Source organism: Lutra lutra, chromosome 14, assembly GCF_902655055.1.
Source record: "Lutra lutra chromosome 14, mLutLut1.2, whole genome shotgun sequence".
Taxonomy (NCBI): domain Eukaryota; kingdom Metazoa; phylum Chordata; class Mammalia; order Carnivora; family Mustelidae; genus Lutra; species Lutra lutra.
This window is the reverse complement of record NC_062291.1, coordinates 83,879,853-83,898,488: the sequence shown is the minus strand read 5'-3', so window position 1 is coordinate 83,898,488 and position 18,636 is coordinate 83,879,853. Positions and strand designations below refer to the sequence as shown.

General features: G+C 48.3%; 2 protein-coding genes across 8 annotated transcripts in view; one reads left to right on the top strand and one right to left on the bottom strand.

Annotated features, from left to right (window-relative positions):
- DOCK1 (dedicator of cytokinesis 1) overlaps positions 1-18,636 on the bottom strand; it is a 509,676-nt gene that overhangs the window by 254,747 nt on the left and 236,293 nt on the right. The window lies entirely within an intron of this gene.
- The window catches only part of INSYN2A (inhibitory synaptic factor 2A), a 57,086-nt gene that overhangs the window by 14,264 nt on the left and 24,186 nt on the right, over positions 1-18,636 (top strand). For 2 of the 3 annotated variants that reach the window (XM_047703538.1, XM_047703536.1), the window contains exon 2: positions 4,469-5,651. In XM_047703538.1, the coding sequence (XP_047559494.1) occupies positions 4,474-5,651 (1,178 nt within the window). In that variant the 5' untranslated portion in view covers positions 4,469-4,473. Of the gene's footprint in view, positions 1-4,432; positions 5,652-18,636 lie in introns of those variants that run through there. The other variant, XM_047703537.1, reaches the window with a different exon arrangement.

Sequence of the window (18,636 nt, the reverse complement as noted above, 5' to 3'; positions counted from 1 at the left end):
TTGGGAGAACACTTTCTTTCACTTAACATGAGTTCATAAGTGTTTTTCTACGATCCTAAATAATCTTTATAATTATCACTTTAACGGCCACACTGAGTGGATGTACGCCATTAGTTACTTAACCATTTACCTATTGTTAGGCTTTTAGTAGCTGCCGCTTTTCACTCCTTTAAGCTGGAAAGAACATTTTTATATAAGCTATTAATTTAAAGCAACATGCAGAGAGGACTCTCCATCACTAATCTAAAAATACAGGGTTTATATACTTACAACTCACATTTGATTATGCACTTTAATTGGAGGGTAATTAAGACATTTGCATTCTGAACAGCTCCTCGACACCAGCTCTCCCCGAGCCAGCTGGGCTCCACCATGACTCGCCAGAGTCACCTCAAGACAGCACAGTCCGATGAATTCCAAAACACAATTCTCATACGAAAAATAAACTTTATGAACTCCTGCTGCTTCAGAGCCAAGAGATTAACTCCAAGAACCAGAGCCCATGGTCCTCGGAGGTGACAGGGCCAAGGCAAGCCGTCATTGAAAATGCTACTGTGGCTTCCTGAGGGGTCCAGCACTCCCAACAGACCTCACCGCATCTGTGCCCAAGGCCAGGTGTGTTCCTGGGACCAACCTGGAGGGGCTGTGCACAACCTGGACCCAGATACCTCGAGAGAAACAGGCCAAGGAAATTGCTCAGATGATGCTCAGCCATTGGCTGCTTTGTGAAGTTCAATGAAGGGCACTGCGTTTGGCTACAGGTTTCCTTGGTCAGGGCAGGGGTCAGTGCCTGGGGTATAGAAGGATGCAGGTAGTGGTCCTCCTCCAGCTGCGTGACTCCCAACAAATTACAAAAAAAAAAAAAAAATCTGCAGCCTCAATTTCTCGTTCTGCAGCTTGAGGGTGGTAAGAGCATCTCCCTGTGAGGCTATCCTGAGGGTCAAGGAGGAAATCCAAGTGCTGCGCCAAAAATGCTGGCATTTGGGGAGGAAAAGTAGTACATACGGACTGCACGCCGACATCACACGGTGGCGTACGCACACTCATTTGCTGAATGAATGTGTGAAGGGATGAGGGAAGAATAGCCCCTCCCCACCCCAGTAAACAGTAAATGAACATGCTGGACAGGTATAGGCCCATAACATGACAGTAGTTCTTAATGTCCAGGAAAATGCCACTCTAAAGCTTTAGAAAATGCCACCCAGCAATCAAAGGAGCACCGATCTCCATCTGAAGTCCAAGTAAACCAACTACGAGGACCGTCTGACAACCTTCTTATCCGTGGGATGAGGACAATTCCATTTCTACTACTTGAAAAACAAATACACCAGCAAACCACCCTGAGAAAAAAATTCCTCTAAGTATCACCATCATTTCTACTAATAAGAAAATGATTTTTATATACTTAGCAACTCCCTGTAAAACAGAGAAGAGCTTAGAATTGTTTTATTATTATTATTTTGCCACTGGCAATTAATTTTTTTGATTTGTTTTATTAGTTTGATGGTTGGGTCCAAGATTCAGAATATCTTTCCAAACCAGCAGACTGATGTAAGAAAATTATTTCAGTGCAGTTCCTGGCAAATCGCAATGATGAATAGCATGGTAGGACAAACTTATTCAGACACACATTTTTCAGGAGTGGCAGGGAAAAGGCTGAAAAATTACTAGTAAATTGCTTTTTGTAAAAATGCTCTCCCTTTCAAATTTTCCCTGGTAGGAAGGTCTTCTGCAGAATGATGGCACAATATAGTCTGGCACAGCTGGACAACAAAGGCAGTTCAAGAATGACTTTGAGAAAGGAAGGTTAGGATTTAATTCTCTCATTATACCCCCACGGCCCCCAGACCCACCCCACACCAGGTCCTTTTGTGTGCATCATTTTAACCTGTTGGGATAAGTATCTGTAAATGATATGTACTATCCGTCCTTAGCAGGCATGCTGTATCCCACCCACTCTCCAGAATTTCGTCCTCCCAGCATGGAGCCAGGAGATGATACGGCTCTGGTCTATTTGTTTCCTTCTCCAGTCTCTCCAAAACTGCCCAGTATTTCCATTTCCAACTTACAAAGGCCTGCAGCTATCCTCAGCACCCAGTAAAGCTCTAAAAGCCAAAGAAGACTTATTCTCTGTCTTCTCCAAACTACCTACAAGAGCGACCATTTTGGGTAATTCTTTTATCAGAGGACACACCGAGGCAACAGTGGCATGAGGACGTGGCTCCCTCCTGGCTCAGCACAGAGCTGGGGCATCTCCATGAGCCCTTCAAAGCAGCCACCTTCCAGACCACCCATGCATGTCCCCAGGTGCCCGGACAGTGCCATCTGTTCCCAGGCGTTCGCTCTGCTCTCCCAGGCCTTCCCTTTCAGGGACACACTCCAGCCACCCAAGATGAAAGGTCTAGTGTGGTGGTTCTTCCCCGGGGATGGCTGTGCCCCTCCCACCCCCCACGGCCATCTGGCAATGTTTAGAGACATTTCTAGCTGGCACACTGGGAGGGCGCTCCTTAGGTCTAATGGGTAGAAGCTGGGAAGCTGCTAAACATTTCTACACGCACAGGAGGGCAAACGGTCAGCTGGCCTAAAATGCCAGAAGTGCCAAGTCTGAGAAGCCCAGGCTCTCTGTCCTAAACCAAATTCCACAGAGCTGATTTCTGCGGCTCTCCAGCAGAACAGCCAGTTCATTGTCTGGGCATAAGTGATGAAATAATTCCATCTTCTCTAAGTCTTTTGTTCAAGAGCTCAGGTGGAGACCTGCAAAGTGCCAGCGCCATGCTCGCCGGTGATGAGAGACCAGGCTCATGGGGTCCCCAGAATGCACAGAGAGGAAGTTCTAGAACGCACTCTCACATGGGGGCTTGGGGCTTCTCCCCACTTTTTTCCTTCATCGGACCACCATGCCCACTGGCCTGCAATTCTAACGCAGTAAGAACTAAGGCCATGGGGACGTGTCCTGCCTGTCTTAGACAGAGGACACTGAAACAGCAGGAACTCTGGGATCGGGGACAGCAGGATGCTGCTCCTGTCTGTACATCCTACTTGCTGTATGATGTTAATAAGTAACATCACCTCTCTGAACCCCACTTCGCTCCTTCAGATGGGCGGTATGGCTCTGAAGGTGGTAGGCACAGCCTTCACATAGCAGTGAAGCTCCCAATGGCCTACATGCTCACTGCCTTCTGGAGCAGCCGCCACCAGCCACCCAGTTCCTTGTGGCATTTCTGGAGAAGCGCTCCTGGGGGTTTCTGTGCTGGGCCCACGGCTCCTCCCAGGACAACCCGAAGGGACTGGGCAGTGCAGCCTAGGCCTGTTCTGTTCCACCAGCTTATGTCTGTGACCTTGCCTCTGGACACGGTGCTCCAACGCCAGGTTCCTGCACTCCCCAGTGCCTCCCATCGGACTATTTTCTTCTCAAACGCTAACTCACAAGCAACATAACTCTATTTTCTTCCTTTAAGTTCAGCCCGCAAGAAAATTCTTCCACGTGCAATGAGCAGCTGTGAATCTGCCTGATAAAGTAAAGGCATTTACCCCACTGGTATTCCCCGGAGGGATCATCGGCCACCTGCACCTTTTTAGATGCATTTAATAATTCAGCCCAAGATGAATTTGTATGATTAACATAAAGCCTTGTGATTTTATTTTCTTTCAGGATTTAAATACTCAAACCACCACCATTGTTTTCACAGAGGTTGTGATCAAAACACAAAACTTGATTCTAGAATGAATAATTTTTTTTTTTTTTTAAGTATTTTCAAATACCACTCTCCATAGAACGCAAAGAAAAGAGTTATAGATGCAGGGAAACCCATGTTCTTTCTAGGGCTAGCGTTAACCCAATAGAAGTAAGCCACATCACAAGATTAATCCCTTCAGGTCGTCCCATGGAGCAGGAGGCCCCGCTGTCCCATGACATCCATAATGGCTAAGACAGATACATTTATGTCAGTCCTTCATGAAGGGCTCTCCACATTTATCTGATCAGGACCTAGAGTCTCCAATAAGAAAACAGCAATTCTCTTGGATTCCAATAATAGATTAATCACGTCACCCAAAAACTAGTAAAAACCCAAACCGAGTAAGATGCATTTGGAAAACCATCTGCCTGTGAAGTGGGGAAGTGTATGTGAAATGATAATCTGCAAAGCGGAAGAGGCAGCGTCGCTGGGCTGCTTGATGAAGATAGTGGAACAGGTTTGTCTAATGGGGAAACATGCATCACTATCAAAAGAAACGAGTGTATCCCACATGGAAAAGCAAGTAGGTTTTAATATCAGAGAAGCATTTCAAGCTATGCCTGCCAGCAATTCTCCGCCTGTCTGATTTTCCTTAACATAAAAGCCAACCTCACCTGTTTAAAAATAATTAGGAAGCAGGCAGTAATAGTGTTCGCTCAGTCTGTGCTGCCCGTGTGTTCATGTGTGTGTTTCTATTGCACTGACGCCTGTGTTGGTGTTTCTGAACGCAGGAATCATGGTCAGTAAAGAAAGCGGCAAATGCGTACTCACGACATCGGAGAGTGACGTGGAGCCTGCCGCCTGCCTGGCCCTGGAGATGAAGTACGCGCTGGACCCCAACCGGCAGATCAAGAAACGGAATAAAGCCCTCCAGGTGCGGTTTAAGGACATCTGTGAGGCGCAGAACGAGCAGAGGGACCCGCAGCTCTCGGCGGGACAGCCGGGCGAGAAGCGCGAGGCCAAGCCCGTGTCCTACAGGGCGGCCTACCGCAAATACATGACCGTGCCCGCCCGGAGGTCCATCCCCAACGTCACCAAGAGCACAGGCGTGCAGACCTCGCCGGACCTAAAGAAGTGTTACCAGACCTTCCCGCTGGACCGCAAAAAAGGGAACCTCAAAAGCATTCCCGCTGCAGATGCTTTTAAGAATCAAAACAATGGGTTTGCATCGGACACGATGGAGAAGCGCGAGGAAGGACTGGGGGAGGAGGCCCGGCCGTGGGGCGCCGGCCGGGTACACAAGACGGCAGCCTTGGTTTTCCACTCTGACGAACACATGAACGCCCTGGACCAGCCTGCCGGGGCCAACTGTGCAGAGCCGTGCAGAAACCCTGATGTGCACAGCTACCCAGATGAGCCACTCCAGAACTCCGCCCGGCCTCCCTCCCAGGAACCCGATTACCAGCTGCACAGGAGAGCAAAGCACGACGGGGCAACACCAGACCCCGAGGCAGCTTCTCTGTCGGCCCACGGGACCATGTTTAAAACCGAGGTGGCCACCATTTACGCACCTGCCCCCAGCACGAAGGCCCCCGAGGCTGCCTTGTCAAACTCTGCCGCCACGAGCGAACGGCCCCTCTGCCCGGCAGCCGACCCAGAGCGGAGGAGAGCCCCGCGTCTCAACGGGCTCCAGGGCCCCGCGGCGGCCTGCTTGCCCCCGATGCAGTGCCTGTCCCCCGAATGTAGCGAGCAGCCCCCGCAGACTCGAGCCCCGCCGGGGGAAGAGAGCCAGCCTTGGCCCTCAGCCGCCGCGGTGGGCGAGGAATGCCGACAGATCGTGCCCCGCACAGAAGTTGTCGATCTGAAAGCGCAGCTGCAAGTGATGGAGGACCTGATCAGCTCCAGCCAGGAAACCATCAAAGTGCTCCTGGGGGTCATTCAGGAGCTGGAGAAAGGAGAGGCCCATCGGGAAGGGTATGTATGCCCACGTTTCTCATGAAGCTGTGCGGGCTCACCACCCCCAGGGTCCTCTGTAGCCTGTAATGCCCCAGATCCCTCTCGAGGCTAGTGCCAGCATTTCTGGGAGCAGGTGACAGTCTGAGGGCAGGCCAAGTTCAAAGGGGTCCCGGGTTGCTTTATGAGGGCTGGGCGTCCCTGCATCCTCGCCCTAAAGACTCACGTGATGCTTAGTATTCCTCTGTCTGGCCCGGAATTCAAACCCTATACCTCTGTTTTGAATGCATGAATTGACGGCTCTTAACTCTGTATGTCCTAGGACGAAAAGTTCATGCTAGGGAGGAAGTGTAACAGGTGCGCCAGCCCAAAATAGCTAAGAAACTACTCGCCTCTTAGGAGTCATATTAGGGAAGAGAAGAGAAAGAACTGAAATGACATTGTGCAAAGCAGATGCTGACTTGGTTTTATTCAATCATTAGAATAACATTGATATTCAGGACTGTACAAGGCTTCACACAATAGAGGATATGTTTCTGGGTTCCGCTGTGGAGCTCCTAGAAGAATGCCTGCCCTCAGGCAAGGCCTCTCCGTGTGTGATTAGGAGACATGCCTTTCCTCCTGAGTGTCTCATGTGTGCAGCTGGGCTACAGAAGGAATCATACCCAGTCGGCAGCCAGAACCATCCAGCCTTGATAACAGAGTGCTAAACTTTGTTTCCCATCTTTTGAACTTGAAATTGTACAGTGGCAAATTTAAAAGCAAATGACCTAACGGAGGGATGCTAGCCTTGAGCCCCTCAGCTAGGAAGGCTCATGGGGCCCTGGCAGTGTGCTTCGCTGAAACCAAAGTGCCAGCACTGTTCTAATTCCAAGCTTCTCGAAACAGTGCCCACAGCTAACTGGCCCTCGTCTCGACTGCCAGGTTTTCTGTTTCCCATTTCTCCTTGACACTGTCTGGATTCCCTGCTGCCCCTGATCCAGAGGTGGGATCTGAGGGAGGGCCCTGCTGCCTCGTGGGGTTAGTTCCCTGTCCCGGGGGCCCTACCCCTTGTTAAGTGAGCTAGCAGCCAGTGTGAATAGAAGCCAAGAAATGCATCGTCAGGGCAGCAAATCACCAGGAACCAGAAGTTTTCTCAAGAGGACTTTTGTGGTTCAGTTATATGGTGTTTGTGTATTGCAAACAAGGGAGAGGAGACCGTTTCTACTGCCCAAGGCAGCAGGTGAGGCTTACTTGGGCCGTGGCTCCAGAGGCAAGGTGCCTGGTGCAGGCTCTGGACCTGGTTTCTGTTTCTCCAGCACAATGCAGGTGGCCCATCTACAAGGGAGATGATCCCCAATGCCTCCAGCCCCCTGGACAGAGCACAGTTTCCACCCGATGGTATTCAGCTGCGGGCCAATGAGTGGTAACCTATCATTACAGAATGTTTTCGAAAGGCCTCTTTCAGTCTTGGGTGTACATTTCCATTTTCATCCCATTTCAGTCATTTATTAGACTTGAATATGTACACATCCCAAAGCAACATACTCAGGAGGGTGTACAAAGGATTGGCAGATCAGGAGACGACATCACACAGAATTCGAAGCCCAAACAGGGACCTTCAATACAGCTCATAGTGACTGAAATCAGACAGCAACATAGGAAGGTATCAACATTACTTGCTGGGGAAAAAGTGACCAAATGGGATAAAGCCAAATCCATTTGCAAGAGAACTGTGTGTGCTCACCGGGCAGGTGCCAACGAAAACCCTGCCGAGGCTGAACACCCGTGAACACCCAGGAAAGGAGAACCACGGTGAGCTGTAGGCTCCTTACACTATTCGAACGAGTGTAGAGATCTGTTTTCAATGGGAGCCTCTAGGTTCTCTGCAGCCCTGCCAGGTGACACTGCTTCTGCACTTTCTGAGACACCTTTAGGTGGGAATTCTGACTCAGAGGACACAGGACAAGGGCTACACCCCTCTGTGCCCCATTGCTTCATCTCTAAGTTGGAGATCATCACTCAGCCTGCAGATGGAGGGAGATGATGATGTGGGGTGACCTTCCAATGCAGTGCCAGGTGCATCTGAATGGGTTAAGATCTATGGTGGCATGAGTATTAATTAGTGGGGTTGGTCAAAGACACTGGGGTTTGGGGAACACTTAGCAGCCCACATCTGAGTCCAGTGTGATGAACGTACCCTCCACACTCCCAGCACACAGGCTGCCATCAGTATACTTCCTACAACCCTTGAGCTACTCGGTGCAGTGCAGTACCCACCAGCCACAAATGGCTGCTGAAATTCAAATTCAGATGAATTACAATTACTGCAGTAACCAGTCATCACGTATGGCTCTCAGGCACCTGAGATGTTGTCTGTATGGCTGAAGAACTGAAATTACAATTGTAATTCATCACTTCACTAGTGAGTTTGTATAAACTGCATATCGAGTCTGTCAGACGAGCCTGCTGAAGTCGTTCCTCTGTGCGTGGGAATTCCTGGGTCACCAACCCTAACCCCGTGCAGGAGCTTCCCAGTTAATTTTCATGAGATTCATCATCTCACTTGCTTATATCGATTTCCAAAAAGCCTCGGCAGAGTGTTTTCAGCGTAGGGAAGTTACTGGATCTCAGAGAGCCCCAATTTCATCTCATACCAGGCAAGGCTACCAAAAGCTGAAAGACAATGTCTGCAAAACTAGTAGCAGAAAGCAGCACACAGTGGGCACCAAGGAAGGGCCATGCCCTGGTATGAGCATTTCAGAGGATGCATTCCATAAAGGAGGTAGCCGTGCAAAAAGTATTCAAAACCATGCCTTTCAGTCCGTTGTGAAACGTTCAGGAGGTTCACAAACACCGCTCGCCTCGTGCAGGGAGAGCAGCATTTGGTCAGAGCCGGGTGAACACCAGCAATTGTGCTGTTTATTTCAGAGCTCTCGGTACTATGCTTGTCTCTTTCTGGGAAGTTCAGGGTCACACAGGCTGCCTCAGTAGGCCACTAATGTAGTCGTTGAAGGCTGAGAACCAGGCGAACAGGGAAATGAATTTAAAAACCCCATTGCTTCGTGTAACAGCCGTAATCCCCAGAGCAGCCGGGGTGGCCGGGCAGGAGACCCTCCAACGCACTGGCTGCACGTTCAAAGTGCTCCCAGCGTGCACTCGCCAGCCACTGCGACGGGCACTGCACGGGAGATGGTTATTTACTTCTAGGACTGCACTCCAACACGCTGAGTGTCTTTATGCGTTTGGGGGTCAGTGACAGCCTAATGAGACTCGGCAATGCAGAGAAGACCCGAAAACTACATGAGCAGCTTTCGGTGAGCTATCGTGCATGACGGCAGGATCTGCTGTGGCCCAGAGTCAAGTAGCCTCTTTGGCCGGTCACATCTCTCCCCATGTCAGAGGGGTGTCACCTGCCGGCGTGGCTGCTGTGAGAGGCAGGGAGAGAGCAGGACCCGGGCCATTCCGGGCTGTCAAATGTGATGGATGGGCAGAGATGAAATCTGGAAGCCAGAGGCTTTGCACCTGTACTGAGTGAGAGCAAATGTGAGACCATCAGTTAAAAGCTGCGAAGCCTTAACAGCGAACCAGCCCAAGGACCCCAGCAGCTTGCAGGCAGGGCTGTGAACCTGGTGACCCGGTCTCTCGCTTCTCCCTGCTACGGCTCCCGGGGTCCCGTCCAGCCGGTTCAACCTCACCAAGAAAGAGTATTTCTCCGTGATGTGAGGTCCAGGGCACATGGGACTAGCAAAGAAAAATAAGACAAGGGAATCCCCCCTCGATCAGGGGCCCTTTGAGGGTAGTGCTCACAGTGGCTTTGAAGACAAAAGAGGTAGGAATAAGGAGCTGAGGGCAGCAACAAGTCCATGCAAACCCAGCGAGGAGTCCTGTGTTGTTGGCCCAGCTTTGCTTTCCTTTTAATCACTAAAGCGAAGGGGCTGGACACGCAGTGGGTGAAGCTATGTGCAGACACTCACATCTGGGGGGGAAAATCAGGCTTTCGGGATCTACGGTTATTTGAAGACTTCAGCGTCACCTTTCGACCTGGCAGATGTTGGCACACTTTATCTGTAAAAGGCCAGACAGTAAATATTTTTAGATTTGAAGGCCACATCGTCTCTGTTCCAACAATTCAGCTCTGCCGCTGTATCACGAAAGGAGCCATAGACGGTATGTGCACAGAGGAGAACGGCTCTCCTCTGTTCCCGCAAAACTGTGCACAGGAACAGCCGAGGAGCCAGATCTGGGCCACAGGCAGAGCGTGCTGACTTGTGCTACATGGTCTTGTGAACGGGACCACATTTGCTCAACCGAAACCCAGGTCAGAGGATGGGTGCGGGACCATCGCGGGTGCGTGACCGCCAGACGGACGGAGTACTCATGTGCCTGTTCAGAAGGCCTCTCACAAGAGTCTCCTGTGTGTTGAACCCTGTGCCAGGCAAGGAGGGGCTACAAGCCACAGGAGCTCAGGTCCCCCTCTGAAGCGTCCCCAGGTCACCGATGATCAGTTTGCTTAAGCCTCCGCCTGACTGTTCATCCTCAGCCCATACAAATTTTGGCCTTCTGCCTGCAAACTCCACGTGTGTTATCCACAGCTATGTAATTTGTACATATAATACATATGTGACAGCGACAGCATGTCTTGAAAACATGAGAAAGGTCTCACTTTCCCACCAGCACAAAGAAGAGGTCGTCACAGCACAGAATTGTGTGCCGTGACTTGCTCTCACCCAGATACTGATGCCCCACGGACAGAAATGATACCCGTGCTTCATCTTCTATGGCCCTGTATTGACAGATCGCTCGGAATTGGACACCGTTCAGAAGGACCCGTTAGGGAAGGAGAAATCTCTCCGAGGTTTCCTTCATCACCTGTGCCCTCACTGCATAAATACTGCAACATAATTACAGAGGACGCGTAAGGGACAGTTGAAGTCCCAGAGCAGAAAGACCCCCACAGAAATCCATGCCCTGCTCTGTCGGCAGCCAGGCCACAAACACGGGAATCACCAAGGTCTCCGTGTGAGCTTGACGGAATTTCCCAGAGCCCCCCTGCTAGAGCCGAGGGAAAAGCTGGGCACAGTAAGGCAGGCCCGTCTCAGTGTGACAGAGCACGCTCTGGAGGGATGCTGGGCTTGTTCTGGCCAGAACCCACCCACTGACTGAGATGGAAGTTTTCCACCTGCTTAGCTGGCTCGGCCCCGTTTGAGAGAGGGGAGGTGGGTTGCATTAGCGGTTCTGCACACAGCGCTTGTGGGTCTCCTCTGGGATGAAGGCCGTATGCTGACTTCCCAGGCGTCTGGAACGATGCAGCACAGAAATGCAGGGCACTGTGAGCAGCAAAGGGAAAGCAGCACCCAGCACGGAGGTCAGGAGCGAAAAGGTCCTCGTTCCCTGCCAAGGCACTCCCGGCCCTCTCTGCGCTCCCTATCTGAACAGGATGAAAATGTCAGCACTTCATTTCCTAATCTTCTTGATAAATCAGTTTCGGTGTCTCTGCACATTTGTCGTCACCCAAACGTCCCAGCCAGCCGGCCGAGGTCTGCCTCCTGCTTACTTCGTTGTGCCACTTTCCGGGAGTGAGATCCAGGAGCGCAGCCGAGTGGAGCGCCCGGGGCTCTGCAGTCAGCCAGTCCTGAGCTGGCAACTTCGCTCGGCCCCTCTCTCCCCTAGCTGTGCTTAGGCAAGGTGATTAACCTCTCCGAACTTCAGCTTCTGACTCTGTAAGAGAGCACGGAGCATACCGGCCTCGTGGGTTTCTCAAATACGGAGGACAAGACTCTCAGCCGAGGGCTGTGTTTGCTCTCAGCAACCCTCCTTCCAGGTTACTTTGGCTGAGAAGGAGCCTTCCAGGTTCTCAGTGTGGGGAGGTTAAGCAAGGGGCAGGCCTAAACCTTTTAAGTGAGATTTTCCTGCTTTCTGATAAAGGCCAGTTTCGTTCCGAAATCTACAAGGCAGGGGGATTACCAAGGGAGACATTAGCTCCATGTTCGTTTTCAGAGACGCACACAGGCCAAGCAGATCTGGCATAGTGGGCAAGGCGGGCTGCGGAGTCAGGAAACACGTTCCCCAGCTCCTCCTGGCCGGGCCTCTCCCAGCTACCTGTTCTCCTAAGAAAAGAGGACAGTCCAGAGGAGACAGGGGACCTTGCAGTTCCCTTCTGCTCTCAGAACAATTCCTCTAGAGAGGCCTCACAACATGATGACTTCAGCCACTGCTATATAAAAGTTGACAGAGAGAGAGACAGAATAAAGCAACAGAGCCCTGTCTGCGGGCGGCCTTCAGTAAATGCGTCCAGGGATCCCGCCGCCGTATTTTCTTGTCTACTGACTCTTTACTTCTTATCCCTTCACCTGCAACACAGGCTTGAACTGGCTTCTGTCCTTTCCGGCTGCCATCCTTTGAACAGATTTCAGAAACACCTTTCCGTTTTCTTTTTTCTGTTGCAACCAATGGCTTTTATATACTTGGGATCAGATATTCAAGTTTAAACCCTCAAGTGTAAGTTTTGTATTGTGATTCTGCAATGGAAGCACAGAGCACGTACCATCCAGCACTCTCTTCACTTAATGCACAGGACCACAGTGAGTCTTTTGTACAGCTTATATATTTACAGAACTTTATAAACACTTTTTTTTAAGTTCTTCAAAATAATAAGCTTTTCCACGCTTAATATGAAAAATGAAGCAAATACATTTGTAAGAATATAAAACACATTCCAAATTCTTGCTTTGGGCTTCATGTGGGTATCACACATACTTGAAAATGTAATTTAAATAATCTTTCTGTGCAGAATGACAAAACAGATTTCAAATACCTCCCTGGCCTTTTAAGTTGGTAGGTGAATGAATGCCTCACCACAGACTTCCTAGGCAATCCAGACACCGCATTTGCAGATAAAATGAGCAGTTCAAGGCATGACATGAACATTTATGGATTTGTATCCCAGAATTCAAGGTTTTTTTTTTTTTTAAGAGATGAAATATAAGTTCTCGTTTTCAAATATTTTTAAAAATCCAATACAAATTCTCCTAGGCTCTGCAAAAACGGCTTGAACTCTGTTGGCCACTGGATCTGTGGAAGAGTTCACCGAAGTGGGCACAACACCCACAATGTCCATCTATTTTGAGCACCTCCAATAGGCAAACATTCTGCACGGTTTCACAGGATGCTCAAAATAACACTGAAGGTAGGAATTCTCTGCACCAGAAAAGTAAAGCCTGGCTCTGCGTGGTGACATCCCCAAGGTCAGAAGGCTCTAAGAAATGGCAAAGGCAGACTTCCCAGCTAGACCTCTATTGGGCCCGAGTGCCCACCAGCTCACCCTAGAAGAACGGCAAACCTGCTGTGTCCACACAGAATTAAAAAGCAGGCATGTTCGTTGCTACTGTGCGTCTGGATTTTTCCTCTAACTTGAAGGACTAAGGGGTTCTTGTGTCCAGAGCTTGTGAGATCTTTGCAAACTTATTTTCTGGAGAAAGCAGAAAGCACCTTTTAAAGAGATCCCAGTACTAAGGCATGTTTTTAAGGATTCATAATCAGTAAGAAGAATGTCCTCTGTGAGGTAATTTTAGAAAAAAAAAAAAAAAAATCAGAACCATTGATCTTGAAGTTCAGGGACCTGAGTGCCAAGCACAAAATCTATCCATAGGCAACATCCCTGGAGAGAACTCTTCAAGGCCTTGAGGTGCCATCTGTCACATCAGTGGCTCAATGAGTGACTGCCAGGTGCCGGGTGCCCCGCTGGCTCTGCTTTCCTCAATTGCATGGCTAAATTCACGTGAACCACAAGTTGGAGGAAAGTTTTCAATGCAACAAAAACAAGCATGCATGTATTCTAAAGGTCACATCTGAAAGGACATTTATGAGAGTCGAGGTCCTGGGCACCAAAAATGGAGTCAGTTTTTTCTCTCGACATCTCATTGGTTATGGCACTTGGCTATCTGACCAGATCAAAGTCTCATAATTGGACCTTAAGAATCTTATAAATGATGACACCAAAAGTTAAAGATTTTATCTTCAACTGCAAGAGCTCTGAAGCGATTGTGTAAAAAACAAAGCAGCACAAGGTCAGACTTTCAAGACAATGCAGACGCTTCACAAACAGTAAGTTCTGATTCAAAATTAACTGTTCTAAAAAAAAAAAAAAAAAAAACAGATCAAAAGAAACCGTACATCAAACATGAAGGGCTCCATGGATATTTATGATCAGAAGTACCAGCAAATGCACACAAATGCTTTCAGATTAAAACCTCTAGAAGTCAGACTCTGTGGAAGAGAACTAGCACAGCAGAAGCACGGCAAGCCAGAAGGACTCCTGCTTTAGGACAACGTACCCAGATCCCTATTCTCATTCCAGCTCAGTAGCCACTGCCACCATAATTCATTTTCGTCAATATTCAATAAATTATCGCTTAAGCTTTATCTGTCTTCCAGGAAAACAAGTTAATCAACTCAGCCTCAGCTCAGCCCAAAAAAGTTGTTTTCCTTATTAAAAACTACTGCTGGTGCCCTTTGGGGCGAGGGACTTGTCATCATGGTTACCATTTTGCAACTTAGGAATATGAGAAGGCTTTGCCTTGTCTGTAACATAACCAGGCAGTCCACGCACAAAATAGTAATTACTATCTTCCCCAGTTTCTACCTATGATGATTTTATATCATGGAAATACAATGATAAGACTCTAAAGAGAGAAGGCCTGCCCTAATAATAGTGTTTATCTCTGTGTCTGTCTCTGACCAAGTCTGCGTGTATTTCTGACAGTAACAGTAATGAATATGCAATAATAATAATAGTAATAATAATAATATATTCCTAGTTCTTTGTCATGCATGGCTCTGTGTAAAGGGAAGTGAGCAGGGAGATGAGGCAGAGCCTTAGGGAGAGGAGAGGCACTACGGGAGGTGCGGCAGAGCGCCAAGGGAGAAGCAAGGGACACCAGCTGGCCCCCAGGGTCTCCTGTTTGCTTAAAGCGTGACGCCGGCTGCCATGAGCCTCCACTGGCCACCATTCTGTTTCGCTTTAGAAGGAGAAAAAGCATTGCAAGCTTCCCTAAAAGCCACAGCCTCCTGAGAATTACAGGGTCACCACACTGGGGAAGCTGCTTGGCCAGTAAACTTTAATTTGTCAACACCATGTAAAGAAAGCACCCGCATTCATTATTAATCAGGTGTTTGTTTCTCACTGAAATTCAGTCACTAGGACTGCTTCCGAGATAAAGAAAAGACATTTCCCGGGGATGAGGAGGGGGCTGGCTGAGCAGCGGGCTGAGCCATTTATTTTAATATCTGGGTGGGAAGCAGAAGATGACTGACCTTTCCACTTGTTGGGGAAAATTTAAGATGGGATAATGTTAATACTTTGAGACAGATATTCTCACCTGATCCGGCTGGAAACATCACAAAGCTGACCGTCCTATTTCATTTTGGAAGCACAGGGTATGAGGTCAGTTAACCAGCAGGAACCTCATCCAGATTCTTCATTCATTCATTCCCTTATTCCTTCATTTTCTCATTCATTATCCAACGTGAGCCCTGAACGTTCATCAGGGACAGACAGACAAAAATCTCTGCCCCCGTGGTGCTGACATTATCGGGGAGGGGGAAGAAACTGAAAGCAAAATAATGACTAAAATGTATGGCACGTTCCATCTGATAAATCCTGTGGAAAGGCTGAAAGCAGAGAAGAGAGGCACGGTACTCACTTCTAAGGGTCACTCAAGAACAGGTTATTTACGATGGACACTTCAAGCCCTCTGCTCCACGGAAAGTGCTTGTGAACTCAGAGCCAGGACTGGGCAGATAAATCTGGGGCCACCAAGATACTCTCAGTCACGTAGGACAGAAACACCTCATCACATCATCAACATCCACCAAAAAAACGGCTGCAAGAGAGCCACGAGCACGGTGCTGGGAACCTGCCAGCAGCCTATGAGGAACAGAGCATCTGGGCCAGAACAAGGACGTGTGCTTGAATGAGCGCAGAAACTGTCCCCAGAAATAGATCTACATCTCTCCTAGGTCAGCAAAGAAGCAGCTCCTTCCTATTGGAAACATATGTCCTCTAGATGCTCGGTGTCTTGCGGGCAGGGCCTGTTTTAGTCACCCAAGCAACTTCTCCCTGGAACAGGCCCAGCGCCAGGCTGACGCCCAGGAAGAGCTCCATGAGCTGTGACCACACAACCAGGCTGCAGGCGGCTCGCTGTCCGGGCGCATGTGTGGCCCAAAACCATTACGGTCTCACAACCAGAAGATGAGGCAGAAATAAGGATTCGGTCACTAGGATGTGTTTACTAAGATGACACGGGGCTTGCGTGGGGAGCTGGTCCTTCAAGGATCAGCATCTCCACTCCCAGCTCTGGGGAACAGGCTGTGAACAACGTTGAGAACTTGACCCTGTGGAATATGAGAAACAAGGCAGAGGCTTACAGGAGAAGAAAACAAAACAAGACGAAATCGACAGGAAGACAAACCACAAGAGGACCTCTTAACCATAGGAAACAAACTGGGGGCTGCTGGAGGGGCAGGGGTAGGAGATGGGGTAATGGGCAATTAAGGAGGGCACGTGATGGAATGAGCACTGGTGTGATATGAGAGACTCATGAATCACTGACCTCTACCTCTGAAACGCATAATACATTATATGTTAATTGAATTTGAAAAAATAAAGAGATCAACTTATACATATTTATTAACTTAAAAGTGTTTATACTTACTCACTGTAATTTGATTAAGGGAGGAAAACATTTCATCAGTTGAAAGTACAGAAAGGCAATATTGTATATAAATAAATACCCCTATTTAAAAAGTAAAAGATATTTCAAAGCAGCCAAGAAGGAAGGAAGAAAGGGAGGAAGGGAAGAAAAGAAAGACAGAGAAGGAGAGGAGAGGGAAAGGAGAAGAAAGGAGGGGAAGGAAGGAAGGGGGGAGAGGAAGAAAGAAATTAAGGTTGAGACAAATGGGAGAAGAAGAATTACCCCAACCTATGTGCTGTGCTATAAAAAACATCATTTCTTAGTAATCTGTTTGACCACAACCACACTTTCCAACAGCCAAATGGTGTTGGGGTTCCCAGGCTCCAGGGATTTTTAGCTATACTGCCACTCAACTAGAGAGGGCTACATAATCTAACCATCAGCTTAATAATAGAATATCGCTTCTCCATTCTAACGTGGAACTCCAAAAATAAATCTCCCTCAGGGTAGTCAGCCGGGACAACTCTATTTTTTACACAAGGGACGCTTGGAACATAACACATTCGTATCTGGAGGATCACATGAGTGTGTGTGGAAAAGAGTTTGATGTAATTCAATGTCAACAAGACCTCTTTTCTCCAAAAAGAAGCTCTAGATGAACAGAGGAAACCAGCGGTATAATGGGATTGGCCTTATTGCCTGAACTAGTATCTACAAGCAAAAGAGCAGAAGAAGAGAGAAACCAGGGTAATATAATAACTTATGACTGCTGGTTAAAATTCTCAAATACAAATAATTTTGGTGATTATGCCATATTCAAGGATACTGAACAGAAAGCACGGATATGAGTCTTCCTGAGTTTTATTTAAACCAGGTTAAGAGCCACTAAATTTCACAGATCTGAGATCAATCCAACCCTCATAGATCTGCTGAATCCAAATATCTTCCCAATTAATTTTGTTACTTGTCTGCATTCATCATGGCATGTAGTCCAGCTTTCATGGCAGCCCCGTCCTGTGACCGGCTATGAAGGTCGTTGGCTGGGGAAACAGAGGAAACTATTGATGCGTACCAAGGACACTACCGAACGACAGCATTGGGCAGGAGGAATGGAACTTGGAGCTGCCCGAAGGCACCTGGGGCACAGTTGACCGCGGCCACTCCTATGAAACCCAGGAAGGCTTCCAAGCAGTCAGCCCTCTCAGACACCCGGAAGGCAAGGGAAAAGGGGTTCCACAAAGACCTGGGGCAGTTGATTTTTGCATTCTTTAAAACACCACTCACTTCTAAAAGACACAAAATGCTTAGCTGGCGGGGGTGTCCCAGGCCACTGATGAGCAGAGGACTGCTCAGCCTAATGCAGCAAGCCGGCCACTGGCTAACAGACGGCTCCTCTCAGCTTCTGGGGAAGAGGGAACAGGTCATACCATTGCTCGTTGAAGCCAGCGCTGCCTTTTTGTCATCAATGGACGACCTTGGGAGTTGGGTTTGGAAAATCAACTTCAAGTTCTTTTAACACTAAATTAAATTGGATGTTCCCCCATTTAGTAGCTTCTGGCATTTAGTAGCTTAGATGCAAAACAGAGATACAGTTCAGTTTACATGGACATACAGGGACAGTCTAAATTCATTTTCACTGTGGAACAGCTAATATACGAAGTAACTGCACTTCCAGGGTATAAACTGGCAAATTCCTAGTGAGAACTCAGCCTTAGGAATAAGCCAAAACCACTGCTAGGGGTGGTCTTAAAACAGAGTAGGGGGGGTCACTGAAAACACGCTGCCTTTGACTACTTTCTGAAGTTTCGTTTCTCCCAACAAAAGTTGTGGTATCACTTTATGCCTCTGATTAAAGTCACTTTGAGACTATTAAATGAAAAAGCCCTTTAAATGCTGACATTAAGTGATGGCTCAGTTATCATGAAGGGGACAGCTGGAGCACAAACCTGGGCTAAAATGTGGTAGAAAAAACACTTCTTGGCACCCAGTGAGAAAGCCAAAAGAACAAGAAGGATCAAAACAAGAATAAATTAAACAAGTGCATAAAATCATCACTGAGGGTAGAGAGCATGCCATTTTCTTTTCTACAGCAACCACCATCTCTAGCTAAGGCCCTAATACATACCTTAGAGTTAACTCCACGTGACCAATCCAATACTCTAGGTGATGCGCGTGTCTTGAAGACCGCAATTAAGGGACCATGCCCTGGGCTTAGCATCACCTAAGACACCATCTGTTTGCACGACAGAAATTCTGAACTTGCTGAAAATCACCTGCTATTGAAAAGACCAGCAGTGCAGCACCAGGGTCTCATGCACGGTGTGCCAATACAG